Source organism: Pteropus vampyrus, unplaced genomic scaffold (genome assembly GCF_000151845.1).
Source record: "Pteropus vampyrus isolate Shadow unplaced genomic scaffold, Pvam_2.0 Scaffold135, whole genome shotgun sequence".
NCBI lineage: Eukaryota > Metazoa > Chordata > Mammalia > Chiroptera > Pteropodidae > Pteropus > Pteropus vampyrus.
Genome location: NW_011888916.1, coordinates 347,007 through 367,965, shown reverse-complemented (window position 1 = coordinate 367,965; position 20,959 = coordinate 347,007). Strand labels below are relative to the sequence as shown.

Here is a 20,959-nt window from a genome sequence, read left to right as displayed (position 1 = left end):
CCCTTAAAGCCCATTCTCACCGTCTTTCCCAAGTGGGAATCCAGAAACACTAGCACAAAACAGTCAGTGAACTTCTGATTCAGCACAACCTGCAGCAAAAGACAAAATGAGATGGGAAGTGAGGCCTGTCTCACCTAAGGAGGCACAGACCCTCCTGAGGGCATCCTGGAAGTGGGACCAGTCTGAGGAAGGCCTGCTTCTATCACCACGCCCGACCCCACCTGCACTCTATGATTACCTCGAACCTCATCTCCAAACTGAACCTCAGTCCTCAACTTCACAGGCCCCTGGTTGGCCTGCCCAGCCTCATCAGAATAAAGGGGAGGGGGGCTTGATAGGAAGGTTCCTGAGGTCATCCGTCTAGAGGCCCTGTACAAAGCTGGCATTGAAGCCCGGCAATGATGGAGAGTGCTCTACCCTTGACCCCTCCTTGCTTCCTATCCTGTCCTGGGTCTTGTGTCTCTCTGACTTCCCCTGGGACTGTCCCCTAATGTCTGTCTGTCCCTGATGCTCAGCTTTGCAATCTCTCCCTGGGCGACTTCTTCCACTCCCAAGGCTGCAGTCACCTGTTCATACAGATGCTGCCTAGATCTCCTGAGCGCCAATCCCTGATGTCCACGTAAACCTTCTAGACTGTGGTCTAGAAGGTCCTCATGGACCCCAGATTCAACTCCTCACCCTTCACCAATCTAGTTCCTGTTTCAGCATTCTCACCACCCCCAGAAGCCTCCCACATCCACTCACAGCCATCCACATTACTGTGGCCTGACCCTCACAAACCTCGGCCTCTCTGGACAGCCCTTCAGAACACCTTGAAACTCATCTTCCCTACAGGCACTAAGTTGCAGGCCCCGTCACCATGAACCAACTACTTTTCTCCTGAAGTCTTTTCCTGAATGTCTCCTTTCCTGGACTAACACTCTCACAGGCCCATTTCTCTAGTCTCTTAACCCCCACGTGCACGTCCACCACCGTAGCTCTTCTACCTGTCCTTCCTGCAGTGCTCTCAATCTCTAATGGGCACACCAAGCACCCAGGGATCTGGCTAAAAGGCAGGTTCTGAGTCTTGGGTGTGGAGTGGGGCCTGAGTGCATTTTGGGAAGCGCTCAGGTGGTGTGATGCTGCTGCTGTGAGGGCTATACTTCAGGTAACATGGCTCTAAAGTTCAAGAGGTCCTTTCTGGGACTGCGGCCTCTAAAACCAACCACTGATGAGGTTCCAGAACATGGCCCTCAGCATCCCTAGCCAAGGTTTGTGTTTTTGTGAGCCTATGAAGGTAGAACCCCAGGTTGTTTTCAGTGAATCACATGCTGTGGCTTGATGCTCAGTGCTCACAAGGTTTTACATGTATCTGTGCAAGCTTATTCCATCTAGGCCTCTCTCCAGAGCAGAGCTTGTTTGGTCAGGCCAGGGCTCCTTGAGGGGGACACCTGTCATCTCTCTGGTGAAGATTTCTGCTGAGTCTCCCCTTTGAGAGGAGGGTCAAAGAACTTACCAGGTACTGAGTTCCCAAGTCTGGGCTCTGAAAATGGCGACAGCTCTGGGGAAAGCGGCTGAGGAGAACCTTGATCAGGCTCTGGTACCAGGAGACCGTCATAGACAGGAAGCAGTCCTGGGGAAGAGTCCACAGACTTGGCTCTGCTTTCCTAGAGCCACCTCTGAGACCCCTGCATCCTCCACCCTAGCTGCCCATGGAATTCCTAATATCCATCCCAGGCCTTTCTGGAGCTCAGAGCCCCTTCCTTACCAGCTGAGGGTCAATGTCTCCAATGGATTTGGCATGGACTGCTTCTAGGAGCTCCTCCAGCTCAGCCAGGGCCAAACGACCCCCTAGCCTCAGCCGATCAGGTCCTGGTGGCTCCAGTAAGAAGAGGCGCTTCCAGAGGGTGTCCCGGCGGCAGTGCCCTCCAGCTAGCCGTACCAGCTGAGCCAGCTTCGCCCGTGCCACACCCACCTCTGCAGCCAGTGGGGGAAACAGAGGAGCTGGTCCAGGGGCCAGATCAGCTCCAAAGGCCTCCCTAGGGCTACCAGCTGAGCTCCCAGGAGCCTCTGGCTCAGGGGGCAGTCTGGGAGGTTTCCGGAACCGGCGCATGTCAGCAGTGAGTCTGGGGAAGAGCTCTCGTTGGCTAGTGAGCACCACGAAGAACTGCAGCCTGAGGTGGGGAGGGGAGCAAGAGTGTGGTGGTTACCGCAGGAGACTCACAGGAAGGGCAGGGGGCAAGCAGGCTGGGCAGTAGGCATGTATAAGGTGGTGGGGGCGTGGGTCTGCCGACCTCAGAACATGCCGCTCAGCCTCTCCTTGCTCCTCAAAGGGTGCAGCACAGTGACAGACAAGCAGAGACACATCAAAGTCATCCTGGTGACGAAGTCCCTCAGAGTCCAGGTAGGAGCCAGAGCTGTACAGTGGGGATAAGATGTTAACCCTAGGGTTCTAATAAAGCCAACCTCACCCCTCTGCCCAAGAAAACACGGGTCTCCCTACTGCAAAGATGGCCTCAAACAAAGCTCCACCAGCGTACGTGCTGGTGTCCCCTCTCTGCCTTACCTGTGCCATGCTGACACCAGGGCATACTCATTATGTTCTGGGCCTCCTGGTCGGGCCATCCGCAGTGGCTTCATGTGGTAGGAACTGGCATGATCAGCCACATAGTTGTACAGCTGATGGGCGGCAATGAGTGGTGTGGGGAGCTCCAGTGTCCCTAAAGGTCAAGTTACAGTACAATGAGCCTGGAATAGACACACTAATCTGGATGGCTGGGGGGTTAGGAGTCTCTAAGGCTCTGACTGACAGGCAGACTGGCTCTGCCTTGCTGGGGAGCTCCTATGGAACATCTAGATGGCACAAAGTGGCTCAGGACAGAGGGCAGAGTACATAAAACAGAGTCTAAGCTTTGATATGAAACAGACCATAAAGTTAAGACAGAGATGTGGGGACAAATTCCAAATGATATGAGGTGATTACAACATGGGATAAAGAAACGAGGTCTGGCTCTGGGCAGTGGTCCCACCAGCCCTGGCCTGGAGACACCTTGTGGCCTGTTCTTGCCATTAGGCACCGACCTTGGTAAATGTGATTGCGGCCAAAGTGGGGCCCATCAGGGTGGTGAGCCAGAAAGTGTCGCAGGAAGGTGGTGAGGTGGTAGCCGTGCCGCAGCACCAGGTGGGCACCCAGCACATGTTGGTGCACGAGGCGCAGGTGGAAGTCATAGCTGAATGAGTGCACATGCATCAGGTCCCGCACTTTGTCGCACTCCTCTGTGAACAGCATGGACAGCTGGGGAAGGGCAGGGGCCGGGTCAGGAAATGGGAACACAGGCTGACCAGCACATTCCCATTTTCCTCTTTCTCACATGGGAAAAGATAGTTCAAGATTTACCCTGCTGCTGTGGGCCCCCTTCTGCCAGAATAGCTTCTCTGGGAAGTCCTCGTTATATTCTTTTTCATGCTGTATTACAATTCTGTTTATATGAAACTGACCATTTTGAAAAGATGGGCCTTTTCCTCTATTCCAGATTCCACTAAAGTCTTGCACAGATTCCCTGATGCAACAGATTCAGTGGTACTTGTTGAGTGTCTACCTGGTACTGTTCTAGGTGCTGGGAAAACACTGGGAAATGGCAACAAACCCCTGCCCTCAAAGAACTTCCATTTAAGCAGAGGAGAAAGAAGATAATAAACATTAGACAGAGTAAAATGAGTACACAGCATGTTAGAAGATGGGTGTTATGGAAAATCAAGTAGTAAAGCAAGGTTAAACAGGGTGGTCAGGGTAGGCCAGGCATGTATTTACTATTAGAAAGTTTTTCCTGACTCCTTTCCATTTCTCCAGCTTTTCCTTAGTACATCATATATTCTCTCTACACTTTTGTACCTGCTGTTCTCTTTGCCTGGAATGCGGCTCTTCCTGATCCCCAAACCTGCCTAACTTCTCCTTATTCCTAAAGCTTCATCTGGGACATCATGCCAAGGCTAGGCCAGGGTGGGCCTCCTTTAATTGATCTGTGAATGAATGAATGAACCACTGATGGAAGAAAAAAGGAAGGCACAGGTGGAGCTGATGTTTCTCTTGGTGGAAATCACCATTACTGAAAGTGTATTAACAATTGAATTTGTGGCAGAATCTACATGACCATTTTTTCCTTAGAGGCACTGGGCAAAGGAGTTAATGGGAAAGAAAATAAATGGCTGTAGAAGAAGCAATAGCCTAGGAGTCAGAGTAGCTGCACGATCTCTGGTAAGTCACTGTGGTAGAAGCAATCGCTCTGCTTCAGTTTCCTCCTCTACCATGGAGATAAAGTAAAGGTCTTCATAAAGTTAGAGGCAGACTGATAAATTGCAGTAACCAAGGATGAGCATCAGAGACAGAGACACAGTACTGGCCCCAACTAGCTATGTGCACTGGGGCAAATTACTGAATGGCCATGAACCTCAGTTTTCTGATCTGTACAGTAGGAGTAAACCTCCTCTTCACTTAGTGTATATATTAAGCACTTAATAAACAATAACAATAATAAAGCAATTGAGAACTCTAAGTGGGGTTAGAGATTAGATAAGTAGGGGCAGAAAGAGCCAAGCTAGATGGAGATCAGGGGGCAGGGAAGCCAGAAGGACTTCAGGAAGCTCTGGGTCCTTGCCGCCCAATACTATAGTCAAGTGTGAAAGAGTACCTGCCTGCCCCATAGCTTCCTTTTGGGCACTCTGGCCTGAGTAGGTTCCTGCATATAAAGTCACCAAGCTTTTCTGGATCACATTATCCCATGATGACTGGATAGGTATCCAAACCCAAGTGAAAGGGAACCATCTATAGGCTGGATACGAGCTGTCCAGATATGAGAGGAGTCTGTGTTGTCTGTATTGGAGGGCGACAGACTGGGCCCAGGCAGATTCTGAAATCTCAGAAACTAAAAATGAGGCACGAAGAAGGCACAAGCCCTCACATGACATACAAGGCAACCTGACAGATCTGAACTAACTCAAGCACAGAGGGCTTCAGGTCCCTGACCCCACTCGACCCTCTCATTCTGAGCATTCCTAAGTGCTTGGCTCTCATGGGGTACAGAGGCCCTGCCTTGAGGCAGGTGGAGTCATAAATAACAACTAAGTGACAGGGGTATCTGTGTGGGTGGGAACTCTAGTCCACACTGCAAGTGTTAGTGACTATACTGACAATACCAGGCCGTCTGCAGCTCTAGATTAGGCCAGGACTGCCCATGGTATCGACCTACCCATGTGTCAGCTTACCCACTATGCTCAAATGTCCTGTCTAACCACCTATGGTTATGGATCGACCACAGTGCTAGGCTACTGTCAGTGCCAGAATGACCACAGGGCCAGACAAGCCACTCTGCTAGGATGCCTTCTGCCTTCTCGCTACTGCTGAATACAGCTCTGAACCACCTGCACAAAGACATTGGTGGAATATCCAGTCACCAGAATGGCCAAGGACCTAATCAGCCCACAGCACCAGATCATCACTGGGCTAGATTGCCTATGCACTACTCTTACCGGCCACAGCACACTGGGGATGCATTTACTATGCCCAAGACCCCATATTCCTTTGTCCCCACCACATACCTGAGAGTTGACAGCTTGCCCCATGGGGATTCGGGAACATTCTAGGGCAAACTGTTTGACACAGAAGTAACAGCCCTGGGGAGAGGGTGAAGATGAGGTCAGGAGGGCAAGAGACAGGTGAGTCTGGCTCTCCCCGTTCAGTGCTCCTCCTGCTTACCTGGAATGCCAGCTCCATGAGGATGATGCCCCCAGGCAGTGCCCGTTGCAGGTGGTAGGTGGTCACTGGAGAGCCAGTGCTCTGAAGAAAGGAAAAAGATGGGTTCACGGGCAAAGTTTATGGGTTCACCAGCCTTGGAGCAGGGAAGAAGTTCCTTGGGTTAGTGACTTTAATGGTAACAGGCTGGGATCAACAAATTCAGTCATTATCCAGGGGAAATAATTCAGGCTTAGTAACACTGGTGTCTGGAGCATCACTGACCTCACTGTCAGGGAAGGTATATGATGACATGTTACCTTGGGACTCCCATCAGTCTTGGTTTTAGGGCAGGAGAAGGAGCCCCGACCCTCCGTTCCAAGGACAGCCATGGCCCGTAGTCGGCTGGTGCTGCAGAAAAGGAAGAGGGACAAGAGGATGAGGCAGGCCAGTGGAGTGAAGGATTACAGCTATCAGACTCACAATCCATTTTGTGTGGAATTGTTTTGCAGGAGAGGAAATAGGCCTGGAGAGGGGAAGAACCTGCTCAGGGTACCATGGTGCGTAAGTGACAAGGGTGGGTGGGACCGGAGTCCAGGTCTAGACTAGGGGGCAGGGCTTGCTCCATAGCAGCTGCTGCTTTAAGTGGAAATGCAAGCAGTGTTCAGTGGGGAGGTGGAAACCTCTCTACCAATGAGAGGATGAGGGTAGGGCAAGAGAGGCTGCTCAAAATATGGGGGACATTCATGAGGGGATGGAGATGTCTGCTTACTGGGAGCAGCAGGGGAGGATGGTAGGGGAGAGGGTGATTTATGTCTAAGATTTCATTAGGAAAATTCAAGGAGATGCTTGATGCCTTGTGTAGGTACTTTCCTGAGAAGGAAAACGGGTTCTCTCTTGACTAGGGAATGGCACTTTCAGCATTCCACAGGCCTACTGTTCATTTCTCAACTCAGAGACAAGGGGAGAAGGGAAGCAAGGAATGTATTGTGAACAAGGATAAATAGAAAGGGCCAGTGGGACTCACTCATTATATTTAAGAGGTACAAATTGCCAGAACTCTTGCTAGGGCCGGGGGAGAGGTCTAAGCCTCTGGTGAGAAATGTCCCATTTAATCCTCAAGGAAATAGGGACAAAACCTAACTAGTGACTAGTGATAGTTAAAGACTGGCCTGACTTTAAATTTTGCTCTAGAAACACACCTTTTACCCTAATGTGTCTTTTATTTTTAAAAAAGAATTCAGATTTCTGAGAAGAACATAACTCAATGAAAAGTATGCAAACTAAAGTTTCTCAGAGAAGCTCCTAGAGCTGGGACTTGACTGTCAAGGGCAGCAAGCTGGGCAGCTCGACCTTGGGATGAGAATGAGGGGTAGGGTCCCAGAGATGCATGCCTGTCCTCTCTTCCTAAGATCTGGAAAAGAGGGTGAGGCCTGGGAGGTGGAAAGCTGGTTACAAAAGCGCTAAGGAGTTGGAATTGGCTTTCTGAGCCAAAGTGTCTTAAGGAAGTACAATTACATTTACTAGCTTGAAAAGACATCGAACTGATAACAGAGAGGAGGGAGAAAATAAATTGACAAATCTGGAGACACAAAAGTAACTATAACATGAATGGATGCTTTCCCATTAGCTACTGGGAAGGGGCTGGGAACACAGAATCTGGAGGCTCAGATGTTGAGAAGAGCATAGAGCAGGGTTGCAGAAATGGGGGTTCGATATTTGATATGGGAGGAAAAGGTGATTGTGGGCTTGTCACTGAGCTCTGAGGAGATGGAAGGTGGTGACAGAGGGGCTGCCTACTTTCCTAGGCTCAGACGTCTCACTACTGGACAGCTGAGTGAAAATGGCCAAAAACAGACCAGAGGACAGTGATACAAGTAGGCTCTGTGCAGGGGTCCTTGGTGAGAAAGACAACTAACCTCAGCAAGGAAATTTCCTGGGCTAGGAACCAAGTAAAATCTCAGGAGAGGTCAGTGGGGTGATCAGGACAGCAATCATTAAGACCCAGGTCCAGAAGCTTAAGAGTGTGTACCAGATCCATGTGTGTGGATTGTGGATGTACACCAGCAGGTAAGCATGTAAGATGTATGTGGGCACAAACTCTGAGAGAATGTATGCAGTTTTGTGTGCAAATGTGGCCATGAGTTCCATGAGACGTGTGAGGTTTACAGAGGTGCATGAGGGCTGCATAGAAGTGTCTGAGAACCTCACGTATGTGGAATGAACATGCACAAGGCCTGAGTTGTCCACATGGGACCTGTGTGAAGAGAGAAAGGGCATGTGAGGCCTCACCTGCGGGTGGGCGAGGGGGGTCGCAGCGGCACCAGCACAAAGCCCATGCTCTGCAGATACTGCACGTACTGCTGCAGGAAAGCCAGGCTGAGCTCCTTCAGCCAAGGCTCCTCACGCGCGCCCGGCGGAGGCACATCCAAGGACTCACAGCTTGCAGGGGCCTCTCGGCTCCCAGACCCTGACTCAGGGCGATGGCGCCGCTGTAGGAGTGGAAATTAAGGAAGGCTCTACCCACTGTCAACCACCTTACTGGGGGTGGAGGAATAAAAGTCACTGGGAGGTAAAGGGAAGTCCCAGGGGAGAAATCCAGGCGTCTTGAGCCTCACCTGCCCCTCTGGGGGCCCACAGGTCTCCGGGGGCCCATGCAGCCAGGCAGCGGGGTCGAAGAGCAGGGCTGTTGCACAGTAATGCACCAGGCGAGACGACTGCTTCAGGGTCTCCAGCTCCCCAGCCTGGAGAAATGGGGCAGTGAGCAGTAGAGTGGGAGTCAGAGAAGGGTCACAGGATGCTCCTAGAGGGTGCAGGTTCAGGCCACTTACACTGATGGGCATGCTGGCTGGAGCGGAACGCTGCTGCCAGGTTACAAACAGGTTCTCCATCTTCATCTGGCGCTCTAGCTCTGGGGGTTGGAGGCATTAGTAGTGGCCTGCAGGACCTGCCAGCCCCCTTCTTCCCAAACTTCACAGCTTGTCCTGTTGTCCAGCCCAGTGCCCTCACCTCTGCGCTCTGTCATCTTGATCTCCAGGAACTGTTGTCCATGGTAGTTGACAGGATCAGGGGGTCTGGGCACAGGCCCGAGTGAAGAGCTGGGACGGGCAGCTGTGATATCCCTCAGGGCCTCGTCAAAGGGGAATGTGTCCAGGGGAAGGGGGCCCCCACCTCGAGAAGACCCACTCAACCGGCCCTGTTCACGACTCAGAGGGGGGCTTGCACTTCGGATGAGGGTCTCTGCTTCCATGGTCGGCAGTAGGAATGGGTTTGGCTCCTGAGAGAGATGGAGCCTCACAATGGGTTCGTGGCCTTTGCCCTCAGACCTTCACTTCTACCCCATGGTCTCCTCTCTCAGACTCTCCCTCCCAACTACCTCTGCCCTCAGTCTGTCCCTTCTCCCCCTGCTTCTGAGCTGGTACTTCCTTAAATTGACCCCTCAGGAGCCAGAACTAGAGGAGAGCCCCTGAGCAGCAAGCACCTTTTCATCCCGCACTGGGAAGTCCAACTGGCCATAATGATGGAAGAGTCCAAGCTTCTGGCTGAGGAGGCAGAAGATGAGATGGGCACGTGCGTTCTGCCACTGCACGAGTCGAACTAGTGCTCGGCTCAATGTTGCCCCCAGGTCTGGAGCCCAGTTGTAAGTCAGCAGCTGTAGCTAGAAGTCAGGGGTCAGGATCAGTGAGATCACAGAACCTCCTCTCCCACCCAGCCCCTGGCCCCATATCTACCTTCTTGTCCACAACCTCCAACAGCAAGAACCTCTGCCGGGGAGCATTTCGCCCTGAGCTCCCATCGCCTCCTGGCTCGAAGCGCTGCAGGGCTTTGGCAGCTACAGGGTGGGGACAGGGGCACAATGGGGATCTGGAGGTGGATCCCCCTCAATTCCACCCTGCCCCCCGCAGGGTCAGAGACTATTCCATCAGTCACTCTAAACCCAGCATCCCCTAGGCCACGCCCTCACCCTGCTGGGTTGGTCTCCTCCACTGTAAGAAGTTCCTTCCCAGAAGTAGCAGATGCCGCTCAGCTGCTGGGTGGGGAGTTGGGCCCAGTTGTCCAAGTGAACAAGGACTGAAGATGTCTGGCTCTGAACCCCTAGTGGGAGGGAAGGATGTACAGAAAGCAGACCATCCATGCCCCATCCACTGGCCATCACCTCCCCAGGTTTAGGCCTCCACCTCTCCTAACTCAGCCTCCATGAGAACCCCAAACTCACAAATGCTGCTCAAAGATGCGGACACTAGTGTCTCCAGCCATTGAGGTAACCAGAGTAGTGAACTCAGACAGGATAGATGGAAGGAGGAACCGGGACACCATGTAGGTAGAACTCCTGGATACCGAGGCACATCCTGAATCCAGGGCAGAGAAGTCATAATGGGGTTGAGGGATGGGGACCAGGCCACGGGGTTGAAGATGGGAGAGGGAGGCTGGGGTCTCACCAATCTGAACCATGAATTCCATCCAGTACTGAGTAACATGAGCAAACACAGGCTGCAGAGTGCCCACCTCGCCCTCCTCTAGCTGTGTAGTCCGGCGTCTGAAGACACAGCAGAAGTAAGAACCCGTACATGACATGTGTGTATACACAAACCCAGTACTGACCTGACTTTATATCACACCTCCATGACACAACATACATACATACCTTTGTTTCTGGGCTCCAGAATCTGGGCCTGGTGCCCGCTCAGTTCCACCAGGAGTCCGAACATTTTCAGTTTTGTGCCGCCTCCGGCCTCGAGTGTCTTCTGGCCGATCCAGGACAATGTCATCAGTTGTTTTGGGGGAACCCAAGTCCCCAGATTCTGTTTTACTCTAGGGGCAATGCAGTGAATGAGGAGGGGCTTTTGGGAAGGGGAACGGGGTACAGGATGGAGGTATCATGGAAGGGTAACAAGCTGGAAGATTTGGAGGCCCAGGAAGATTTGGAGGCCCAGGTTCAGGCCCTGGCTTCACTGGAGACTGACTAAGCAGTCTTGGGCAGGCTACTCAACTTTCTTGAGCCCTGGCTGCCTCGCTAGTAAAAGCCTTGCTTATCTTGCAAGCTGTGAGAATCTGATAAGAAAAGTGGAGGTGAAGGCACTTAATAAGCTGAGGCTCTCTATCTCAGTGAAAATTTGCCTTGTTCTGCAAACGCCTACCCAAGGGACAGAGTAGTTTTACATAACCCATCTGAGGCAAGGCCTATACTAGAGTGTATGGGGAGCATGCCAACTTCACCACTTCCCCCCGGTCTCCCATTACCAACATATCCCAGAAGCTACGCCGACCAGCTTTGCTAGGGGGAGTCACAGGCTCCCCAGGACCAGGGCCAGAGGGAAAGGTGCTGGCATGGCCTGCAGGGCTCTTGGTTTCCAATGATCCACTCCTGAGACTTCCTGTGGGCACCAGACGTTAGACTCATGTCATTAACCATCAATCCCCATTCCAGACAACCTAGCCCTAAGACTAGTATGACAGTGACTTACCACTTACTCTGTTAGTGATATGTAGTTGATAGTGCATGTCTGCATGCATTTATGTGAAGTGAGTTCCTGAGGATATTTCCCTAAGTGGGTGACCCTAAACATACATACATTTCTCCCAGTGTATCACCATGCTGAGAGAAGGTAATAGACAGCCATGAGTGTATATTTCAGATGGAGCCTCTGTGATGCCTTCCCAAACCCCCAACTTTGCACCATCATTTGAAATACCATCTTGCCTGGATCTGTGATGTTCTCTGGCCCCCACATACCTGGGGACATGTCCTCTGTGCATAACGAGGCTGGCAGCAGCCGCAGCTCCATAACGGCATCGGCCAAAGCCTGGCGAGCTGCTCCTCGGAGTTTCTCCTCCAGCTGCACAATACTGATGTTCCCCTTTTCCCATACATCCAGTCGAAGCCGTGGGGCTCCACTGTGAGCTAAAGAACGGCAGTCACTCGAGGATGCCCCTAGTTCCCGTAGCATTAACTGAACTCCCCTCCTCTGACCAAGCTGCCTCACCTGAAGAACTGTCTGGCATGACTGGGCAGCGAGTGACCTGGGTCAGCTGCTCAAATTCCTCCTCTTGCATTAGATCTGGGGGCCCCGGAGAAGAGGGGGGCCATGATGCCAGTGAGATGGGGGCCCCTCCCTCATCCACGAAAGCTAGAGTGATGCAGGCGACTCCTGGATGAAAATCCACAGGAAGACTCAGGTCTGGGACTTTCAGACCCCCAGCCTCATCACCAGGTCCCCCTCACCTGCAAGGCTGGGAAAGGCCCTTTCAGCCATGAGACAGGAAAAGGCTTTCCCACATCTGGTAGTGCCCTGCACTATACCTTTGCCCCCAGTGCCCTGTCCACCAGGCTTGTTATACAAGTAGATATCCAAGTCGAGGAGGCTGCCCTGTGGTGGGAGTGGGTGCTGGGGAGAGAACAGACAGACACAGACCACTAAGACTAGGCGAATGGACAAAAGCCATCAAGGAATGGGTATCTATAGTTGGGAATGGGGGACAGGTACACACAGAAACACAGGAAGACACAGGTAGACAAAGGTGTGAGGGGGCATGGGTATACACAGATCCATGGGCAAAAGTGCATATAGGACATCTGTAGAAATGGTTACATAGCGTAGGTACGTGTGGGGCAGGGTGCAGGGAGCTGGGTGTATGGGGTGTGAAGAGAGGTGGGTGAAATCTCACCTGGAAGTGGTTCCGGCTATTGCTGTCTGTGTACTTGGGAGAGTGCAGGAAGATGAGCAGGTTCTGCCGCAGGTACCAGGCTAAGGCAGGAAGCCAGGGCCTGCAGGAGCAGGGCAGGGCCAGATGCAGCACCTCTGAGGGGAGACTTCCAGGGGGCTGGATGAACTGCAGAGAGTGGGAAGGGGAGTCAGAGATGCATGAAGAGGTTCCAGTTGAAACTGTCCCTGTGCTTGTGGCTGTGCCATGTAGGGAGTCTGGGAGGGAGCTGACCTCCACATCAGCTGGTGTCAGCTTGCAGTTCCGGACAAGCATGACCGTGATGACGTCCAGAGTGGCCTCATCCAGGCGCCGACGCAGAACCCGCACTAGCTCATCTGTGATCTCGGGACCTTGACGTAGCCATGGTGGGAAGGTGGAGACACTAGCAGAGGATTCAGCTACCCCAAACCAGCCCATAAATCCCAGACTCGAACATTCTCCCACACTCCAGAGGTAGCCAACACTAGGTTCTAGTTCTGCCAAGCTACTCATTGTGTGACTGTGGACAAGTAAGTCTTACTTCTCAAAGCCTCAGTACCCTTGGCCATAAAATGGGAATAACAGCATTTACCTCATATGTACCAATCTTAGCCTAAGACCTAGTACACATTAACTGAGTCATAAATATTAGCTGGAAAATACAGTTGCCCAATAGACATCTCAGGCTCAAGATTTCTCTAACTGAACCCATCATCCTCATCTCAAACCCATCTCTGGTATCCAGCCAGTGAGACCATCGTCTATCCACACAATCACCCAGGCTAGATACCTGAGTGTCAACTTTAATGACTCCTCTTGCCCATGTTGCATGCATTTTTATCAGCTATAAGTCCTACCCTCTAAATATCATAGCTGTCAGTCCTTCCCCACCCAATCATACTTGAAGGAAGCACAAAGCATAGCATAAGTAGGAAGTAGGAAGTAGGAAGTTTGGAGTAGGAAGGCTCCAAAGAGGTCCCAGAGGATTCTGGAACCTCATCTGGTCACTCTCCTACCCCATCCTTGCAGTTCTTACCTGCCTGCCCTACGCCATGTACCAGTAGCTGGATATGTCTGTCCACTTGGCCCACGGGACGAGCAGCATCTGCACTGCGGCTAGAAGCCATGTCCAAGGGAGAACGAGGACCCTGCAGGGAAACTCTGGTCAGGGCCTGGCTCCAGGGAGCAAAGTCTGAGGGAGCACAGGGCATCAGGGAATGGGGGGTGATACATGCCGAGGCTTCCTCAGAGATGGGCTCCTGGCTTCGAGACAGAGCTAAGGAGGGGGGCAGAGCATCGCCTTCCCATGGCCGCTCACTGCAGGATGTCTCCAGGAGCCTGGGAAAGAGTAGCAAGGTCTTTGGACATAACTCCTCTTGCGTTATCCTTAGCCTCATGTTTTACCCCATCTTCCCAGGGCCCACCTACCGAAGATAGTACACAGCCTTTGTTGCTCGCTCCTGATAAACAAACATATTCTTCCGGTTCACCACAGAGAATGCATTGAGCACAGAGCGCAAGGCCTGGATGGCTGTGGGAGTAATGGGGGCTCAGGAAACTCCTTTCTCTGGTTCCCCCTCCACACTCCACCTGCCCTCTCATGCCATCACATACCCCGAGAGACCCCCATGCTGGGCCCCATTTTGAGGCGTGAATGGACTCGAATCACGGTTCCCCACACAACATCACAAGAAAAATGGCCAGGAACAAACTGCATTGTGGCTGCTAGGTATCCTCGGGGTGCACAGCTCTCATCAGCAGCATAATCTGATGGAGGGAAGGAAGACATTGGATCAGAAAGAGGACACAGCCCTCTGCCCTCATGGACTTCTCACCTGTAAACTGGCCTCCTCATCCTCACTCCCCCAGCTCCTCGGCCCTCCTACCCTGCAGGGGAAAGATGGTCATTTTGGGTAACAAGGCAGGGCCATGCTCTTGGAAAAAAGCCATAGTACAAAGGTTTTCAGAACTACCTAAGGGAGATGTGGTACAGGAACTAAGAAGAGGTATCAGGAATGGCAACGCATGAGAAAATCCTGAAAGTAGTGCCAGGACACTCAAATCTTGTCACAATGTATGTATGTACGCACGTACGTATGTGTGTGTGTATGTATGTGTGCCCCGTCTGTGTACTCATTAGGAGTTGCAACAATAATCCTATTAAAACGAAAAGTATGATTGCTTACATGCACCTACTGCAGAGTGGGGAAGACTACGTCCTGCGCTTTGGAGGACAGCTATCCCAAAGAACGCAAAGAGTGGTGTGGCAGTATGCAAGAGCCTATGGCCACAGTCCAATGCCTTGTTCAATCCTTTCCAGGTTTGCAGGTTGACAAGGAACCTTTCAGTCAGCCAAAGGTGGCAATTTAGTTTCCCAGAGAAGCTGCTGTCAGATGTGAGCTGCATGTAGGAAACCCAGAGGTCTGCAGTCTGGAATGAAATGCTGGTTGCTAAGGTTTCAGCGGAACCACATGGAGAGACTAAAATGAGGAAGGGCTGTGTTTGGGTTCTGACTGGTCTTACATCTCAGGCTGCTGGAAGTCATTGTAAAGAAAAAGTGCTGGGCTGTCCTAGCTCATGCTCAATTTGCAGAAGATGCTATCAAAACCCTGGGAAGCCCACTAATTACGGGAATTCTGCTTTGATATGGAACACATCCCAGGATGTGCTGAGAGATGCACTCTTTGGAACTGTCAGAAATGTTCATCTACAGACTTGCTGAGAATGTTAAAATTAAGGAGTGGTTTGATTTTACTTTTAAACCAGAAGGGAGAACTGCAAAGAAATAGCATGATTTGGCTTTCCTCTATGAGTTAGGGGGAGAGCTCATCCGGAGTAAGAGAAGGGAGCAGAAGTGTGGAGACTTTAATTACCATCTCAGGTAGATTACCATGTTTCCTAACAATGATCAGAAATCTCAGAAATCCCAAAGGAGCCCTGTGTCTGCCTGTCTGGAGGGACAATCACAAGGCAAATCTTCCTATTGGGTCTCAGACTCCACCCTTCTTGTCTCTCACCTATGAACTGGCATGCTCATTCACTGCCACCCCTACCTCCACCCTCACCTAGTCTATTCCCCTAGAAGGGAAAGATGGTCACTTTAGAAAACAAGGCAGAGCCAGGCAAAGGTATGCCCTTAGGAAGACAGGTCACTGCCGGCCCCTGCCTCTTCTATGAACCCTTCTCTCCTGTATTCAGTTTCTCCCTCTCTACCGACTTTTGATGTGGAACATAAATGTGCTCAAGTCTCTACCTTATTTTTATTTTATTTTTTTTTAGGTGAGGCTACCCTTGGTTGACCTCACACATTGCAAGGACCTTGTCATCTTATAATCCCTTTTTTATTTTTTATGCCTACAGCACCTGGTCTTCCTAGGTGGTCTCCCATCCAAGTACTAACCAGGCCTGACCCTGCTTAGCTTCTGAGAGTCTCTACTTTATTTTAAACTTCCTGCCTTGCCCCTCATTTCCTTTAGTTCCTGCCATATCTATTTTGTCTCTCCCTTCACTGTCAACCTACTTGAAAGAATAGTTCTTCTCAGCTCCACCTATCTAACATCCTTTCACTTTCAATTTCCTCTTGTTTATATTCCCATCTCTCCACTGAAAGCACTTTCACTAAGTCACTGAGGGACTTGGAACACTCAAATCCAGTGATCCTTTCGTCTCCTCTCTTCCTCACTCTCTGTATTACTTGGCGCCGATGACGAAGTAATGATGACTCTGCCCTCAGCTTCTCACCAAAGACTTCGAGACAGGAAAAGGCAACAGCGCCCCTTTGCGGGGAGGGCTCCGGGGTGGGACCTCACCATCGGCGGGCGGTGGGACCCGCGGACGGGAGTGGAAGGGGGTCTCACTGCGCCACAGGTCTTCTTCGCTCTCGGCCACCAGGAGAGAGTTACACACGTGACTGTCGTGGAGGTCCTGAAGCAGCAGCCGCTGGGAGAAGAAGTGAAATATCAGGGACCCGGGATCTTCCCTCATCAATTGGTGGTGGTGGTGAGAGGTGATCACAGGCCAGAGAAAATGCCCACTATCACTGGGGGTCACAGGTCAAGCAGAGCATCAGTAACCACTGGGAAGTCGGAGACAGTGTCTGACAGTCGGGGTCGGGGTTCTGAGCACTGAAACCACAGTTAAGAGCACCTGTCCCTGCTCTTTGCCAGAATCTGTTCGCTATCCTTCAGTTCTCGGCTTAAAAAATTACTTCTAAGAAGCTTTCCCTGACACTTCAGATGGTCAGATCCTGTTATATGCTCTCACGGCAGCCTCTATAGTCTTAGATCTCTATAGAAGTCTTTGTAACAAATAATTTGTATGATTTAGTTGTTCAATGTCTATTCCCTCCTTGACACAAGCTCCAGAGAGTCAGGGTTTCCCTGTCTTTTTCACTATCATATCCCTAATGCTAGCATAATGCAACGAGAAGGAATATCATAGTCCTTGGGAGGGTATGAGAGGAACCCACAGTGCTCGGGGCGGAGGGTTAGGGAGGATTCCCTAGTTGTGGGGAGTCTGAGGAGTAATAGCATCCTAATAACTAGGGAGTAAAAGAAAACATCCATCATCAATAGACTCTGGAGGTCGAGTTCCTAGAAACTCCTTCCTCATCTGGGCTGTGTCTAATACCTAGAGAGCACTGTCCCTGGCTGTCCCTTACCTGGTTGACCTCCCTGCAGATCTCTCCAACTCGCCTCACCAGGAGCTGATGCAGGTGGCGACACTCAGTGCCTGGCCCCCCATCCTCTCGAATGAGGCTCCTAGGGAAGGAGAGATGGATGAGATACAGAATTGCAGTGGGGAGGATGTAGGAGGGGGCGTCATGGGAACTAGAGCCAAGAGAAACCATGAAAATGAAGTAAGACTGGACAAAGGAAAGTAAACATGATGGGAAGTGGGTGAGATGGAATTCTCAATAGCAACTCTAGAAGCCTAGGCTCCACGCTTACCTCACTGGCCTCCACATGGGTATCACACTGAGGCTTCCATCATGCAGCTCACTTCTTCATTATTTTCAGATCTTCTTTATCAGAATTGTGGTCTTCCCTTTTCTCAATCCCACCCACCCCCAAGATAGATATAGCAGGATTTAACCAGATGCCTAAGTATTAATCCTGGCTCTGCCTCTTTCTCACCGTGACCTTGGGGAAATACTTATTGGTGCCTGAGTTTCTTCATTTATCCTGTAAGGATAATAATACTTGGTAGGGCTGTTACATAGATTAAATGAGCTGATCCAGGTAAAATGCTAGTAAGCATTTGTTAAATATTGCTTATTAATCTTTATTTTTATATATCAACTTCTGAAGCTGCTGAGATGTAGATGCCCTTAATGCTCGGCTAGGAGCCAAATCCCATCAGCTTTTCAGCTCCTTTAGGAAAGCAGAGTGACATGGTTTGCTACAAGCTGTGGGAAGTGGTCAGGACACCCAACCTTAGAATATAAGTCAGACCCCTGCCCAAATCCTGTCCCATGTCTTATTTTTTAACAACATTCGAGAGGGGTGTGGGACCAAGGAAAAGATGCTAGCATCAGTCAGAGTGCGGTGTCCAGGCTTCTACTGACCGTGCATGTGCATACACTTCCACACGATCCTGCAGTATCCGTACGATGAGCCAGAAGTCAGGCAGACAGGGCCCGGGGAGGCCTGAGAGTGAAGGCTGTGGAGGTGCCGGCCCGGGCGGGATTCGCAATGTGAAGGGGGCCTTCTCGCCCAGGGTCTCGTTGGGACCCTCACTGTCTGAGCCACTGCTGCCACCATCATAACCTGTGGCAAGTGTGCCAAAGTTTGAGCCCACCTTTATGCTCATTTGAGCCTCCAAGTGCATCAGGCTCAAATGGGCCTATCCAGGTTATTCCCTTCTAATGTCCCCTGCCCAGACCTTTCGTTGTGCACCCCTAAGTCCACTTCCCGTCAGCTTAGAGTCCTTCACCCCCTGCCCCAGCTTACCTAGGTGGTCTGAGTCCACACTGCCCTGACTAGACATGAGGCTTAGTCCCCGGCTGGGCCCAGGCTGTCTCCCTGGGAAGAGAAGGGAAATAAATGCCTAGAGCCTCTCTCAATCCCACTTAAGACCACCCTCAAAAAATGGAAGCAGAGCCAGGGATGTTAAAGTCCAAGGTCCTGGCACCAAGTCCAAGAATTATTGCCCAACTCCTCCCTTACCTCCCTGTGGCAAGCTGGGCAGAGTGATGAGGGAGGGGCCCTCAGAATCCTCTGGGGAACCAGGGCCTTGAGGACTGGCTGTCAAGGCCTAAGGGGAGGAAGTCAGGACTGAGTACAGGCCCCCTACACACCACCAACCCTGCCATTCCCAGGTCGGCCCAGGAAAGACTCACCTCTCCTTCAATGCCTTCGGTCCTGTCCTCGTGGCTGTTCCAAGCCCAGGCTGCTGAAGGCAGCACCCCATGGGACCCACCTGGCTGTTGGCCAACTGCCACAAAGAAGAAGCCACTGTCAGGGTCCTCAAGGAGAACATGGCCAGGAAGGTGGAGACGGCGGAACTCCTGGAGAGCGGGGAACCAAGGCCAAAATTTAGGTAGGAGCAGCCCCCCTTATTTGTGGTACCCCACACTTTCTCATCAGACCCTCACAACTACCTCATAAAGCAGACGCTAGCATCTTCATTGCTGAGGAATAAAACGGTTCAGTGACTTGCCTAAGGTTCAACTGGCCAGTGGCAAGGCTGGAAGCTGGATCTCTTTCAACTTAGTTGGGCGGCTAGGCATGGGGTGAGGGACAGACCATGTGGTAAGGAGGTGGGCAGGAGGATAATCCTAGGACTCAAACCAAGAGAGGGCCTTCCAGTTCTGTATCTGCAGTCCAGGGAGTGATGGGTCCCAAGGTGACCAGGAAGTGTTCTGAGGGCAGCATACCTCCTTGAATTGTGTGAGGGAACGCTCTGGCCCAAACACAAAACTCAGTGGCAGAGTTTGACGAAGGCAGGTGGAGCGTCCAGGAGAGCTATGGATATGGGCAGCTGCACGGTGCAGGGCAGGGCTCTGGGGGATGCCCCCTCTTCGGAGAGCCCCTACCATCTCATCCTCCAGCAACCAGCGGATCTACAGTCAGTGGGAAATACAGGAAGTGATGAAAGGCAACTCCCTTGCTGATAAGGGCATGATCTCACTCCTAGACTAGAAGATACTAGAAGATACTCTGCCTCACAGACTGAGGGATGCCTCACTTTGATCCTAAAGAGGTTGCCTTACCTAACTGATATGATGGAAAGGGTATCAGTTACAGTGTTGAGGGGCTGTCTCGTAGGTTGGAGGAGGAAAGACCCTCACCTCACTCATGGTGGTCTCAATAGCCAGTCTGTGGGGTGTAGCCAAATTGGACAGTCCTGGATGCCTAATAGGAAGAAAGGTTTAGACACTGATATCTAGAAAATAAAACTGAGGTGGGCAGCAAGGAACTCTGAGAGGGAAAAAAGGAAATACCTGTCTTCTTCCGGGGGTGGCAGTGGGGGCCCCAGGCCATCATCCGATCTCAAAGATGATGGTTGCCCTGGGGATCGTGGGAATGAAGTACTGCTCTCAGATGTTGACCTGAATAGGGTGGGGGCAAAGGTTAAGGGCCAGCAGCTAACATCCTCCCAAGACCTCCTCAACACTCCTTTCTTAGAATACTTCAGGTGCCCTTAGTCCTCAAGTGCCCCTAGATGCCCGATGGTTCCCCTCCCCCAACAAGGACCTAGGCCCCCCCACCAAACGCTGCCACACCGGTGGTGCTGAGGGTCCGAGGTTGTGGGGAGCTCCACTTCCAGAGGTAAGGTCAGCACAAAGACATCCAGAGTGACACTAAGGTCCTTCAGGGGTACTCGGCCCCCAATGGGGGGACCCTCCAGACTGGAAAGCACATGGCCTGGGAGAGAAGAAAAGTTAGGGGTTGCTGGGGGCCCCAGGACAAGCATAGATTCTAAGTTCTCAGTGTTTAAGAGTTATACCTGCAGACTCTCCCCAAACCCCAGGCAGGTAGGCAAGCTGTACTGGGAACTGTGGCCCTCCCCTGGGCACCTCAAACTCACCCAGGCAGGTGGGAAGGCTGCACACGGGTACTGAGCTGTGCTGCCCACGCAGCCGCACGGAGCATGTGAGGTGCAGGAAGAGTGGTGGCAGGTCATGCATGAGGATCTCAGGCCCAGTGGGTGAGTCACCCCCCAGGATACTGAAGGAGTCTTCATCAGGGTTCACAGTGTCTGCATCTGACAGTGAGGCAGAATCTAGCCCAGCAGGTCCCAGATCTGGCTCACGGCTCTCTCGGTATTCCACCTCCAGCTCTGGGTCACTCTCAGTGACCACACAGCCAGCAGATGTGTCTCCTAGGGATGCATGTTTCGTAGTCAATGGGAGATGTTGGCAATAAAGGCTCCTGAATCCTGGCTTGTAGCAACCTTCCCCACCTCTAGCCACTTGCCCACACACCTTCTTCTCCCATGAGCTCGGCCTCTGAAAACTCCAGGTCACTGACTTTTCTATCTACTGTGTCCCGTGGGCCCTCATCCTGGGCAAAAAAAAAAAAAAAAAAAAAAAAAAGAGACAGCTTGATCTAAGGCAGGACAAGA

At 51.7% G+C, this 20,959-nt stretch overlaps 1 protein-coding gene across 7 annotated transcripts in view; it reads right to left on the bottom strand.

The window, feature by feature from the left end:
* Positions 1–20,959, bottom strand: part of SZT2 (SZT2, KICSTOR complex subunit) — a 50,634-nt gene that overhangs the window by 985 nt on the left and 28,690 nt on the right. For 3 of the 7 annotated variants that reach the window (XM_023534983.1, XM_023534984.1, XM_023534986.1), the window contains 41 exons: positions 20,820–20,898; positions 20,423–20,716; positions 20,118–20,259; positions 19,836–19,943; positions 19,683–19,746; positions 19,269–19,454; positions 18,732–18,899; positions 18,559–18,646; positions 18,343–18,414; positions 17,958–18,159; positions 17,052–17,151; positions 16,201–16,330; positions 14,006–14,158; positions 13,820–13,922; positions 13,627–13,729; positions 13,428–13,539; positions 12,644–12,762; positions 12,374–12,538; positions 12,009–12,093; positions 11,692–11,856; positions 11,409–11,609; positions 10,949–11,082; positions 10,353–10,519; positions 10,147–10,244; positions 9,924–10,056; positions 9,672–9,802; positions 9,439–9,539; positions 9,189–9,365; positions 8,717–8,984; positions 8,539–8,618; positions 8,326–8,451; positions 8,000–8,199; positions 6,028–6,118; positions 5,732–5,812; positions 5,575–5,649; positions 3,061–3,274; positions 2,546–2,699; positions 2,274–2,396; positions 1,748–2,153; positions 1,496–1,612; positions 21–89 (listed from right to left, as the gene is read on the bottom strand). In XM_023534983.1, the coding sequence (XP_023390751.1) occupies positions 21–89; positions 1,496–1,612; positions 1,748–2,153; positions 2,274–2,396; positions 2,546–2,699; positions 3,061–3,274; positions 5,575–5,649; positions 5,732–5,812; positions 6,028–6,118; positions 8,000–8,199; positions 8,326–8,451; positions 8,539–8,618; positions 8,717–8,984; positions 9,189–9,365; positions 9,439–9,539; positions 9,672–9,802; positions 9,924–10,056; positions 10,147–10,244; positions 10,353–10,519; positions 10,949–11,082; positions 11,409–11,609; positions 11,692–11,856; positions 12,009–12,093; positions 12,374–12,538; positions 12,644–12,762; positions 13,428–13,539; positions 13,627–13,729; positions 13,820–13,922; positions 14,006–14,158; positions 16,201–16,330; positions 17,052–17,151; positions 17,958–18,159; positions 18,343–18,414; positions 18,559–18,646; positions 18,732–18,899; positions 19,269–19,454; positions 19,683–19,746; positions 19,836–19,943; positions 20,118–20,259; positions 20,423–20,716; positions 20,820–20,898 (5,784 nt within the window). Of the gene's footprint in view, positions 1–20; positions 90–1,495; positions 1,613–1,747; positions 2,154–2,273; positions 2,397–2,545; positions 2,700–3,060; positions 3,275–5,574; positions 5,650–5,731; positions 5,865–6,027; positions 6,119–7,999; positions 8,200–8,325; positions 8,452–8,538; positions 8,619–8,716; positions 8,985–9,188; positions 9,366–9,438; positions 9,540–9,671; positions 9,803–9,923; positions 10,057–10,146; positions 10,245–10,352; positions 10,520–10,948; positions 11,083–11,408; positions 11,610–11,691; positions 11,857–12,008; positions 12,094–12,373; positions 12,539–12,643; positions 12,763–13,427; positions 13,540–13,626; positions 13,730–13,819; positions 13,923–14,005; positions 14,159–16,200; positions 16,331–17,051; positions 17,152–17,957; positions 18,160–18,342; positions 18,415–18,558; positions 18,647–18,731; positions 18,900–19,268; positions 19,455–19,682; positions 19,747–19,835; positions 19,944–20,117; positions 20,260–20,422; positions 20,717–20,819; positions 20,899–20,959 lie in introns of those variants that run through there. The other 4 variants (XM_011367520.2, XM_011367522.2, XM_023534985.1 and 1 more) reach the window with 3 other exon arrangements.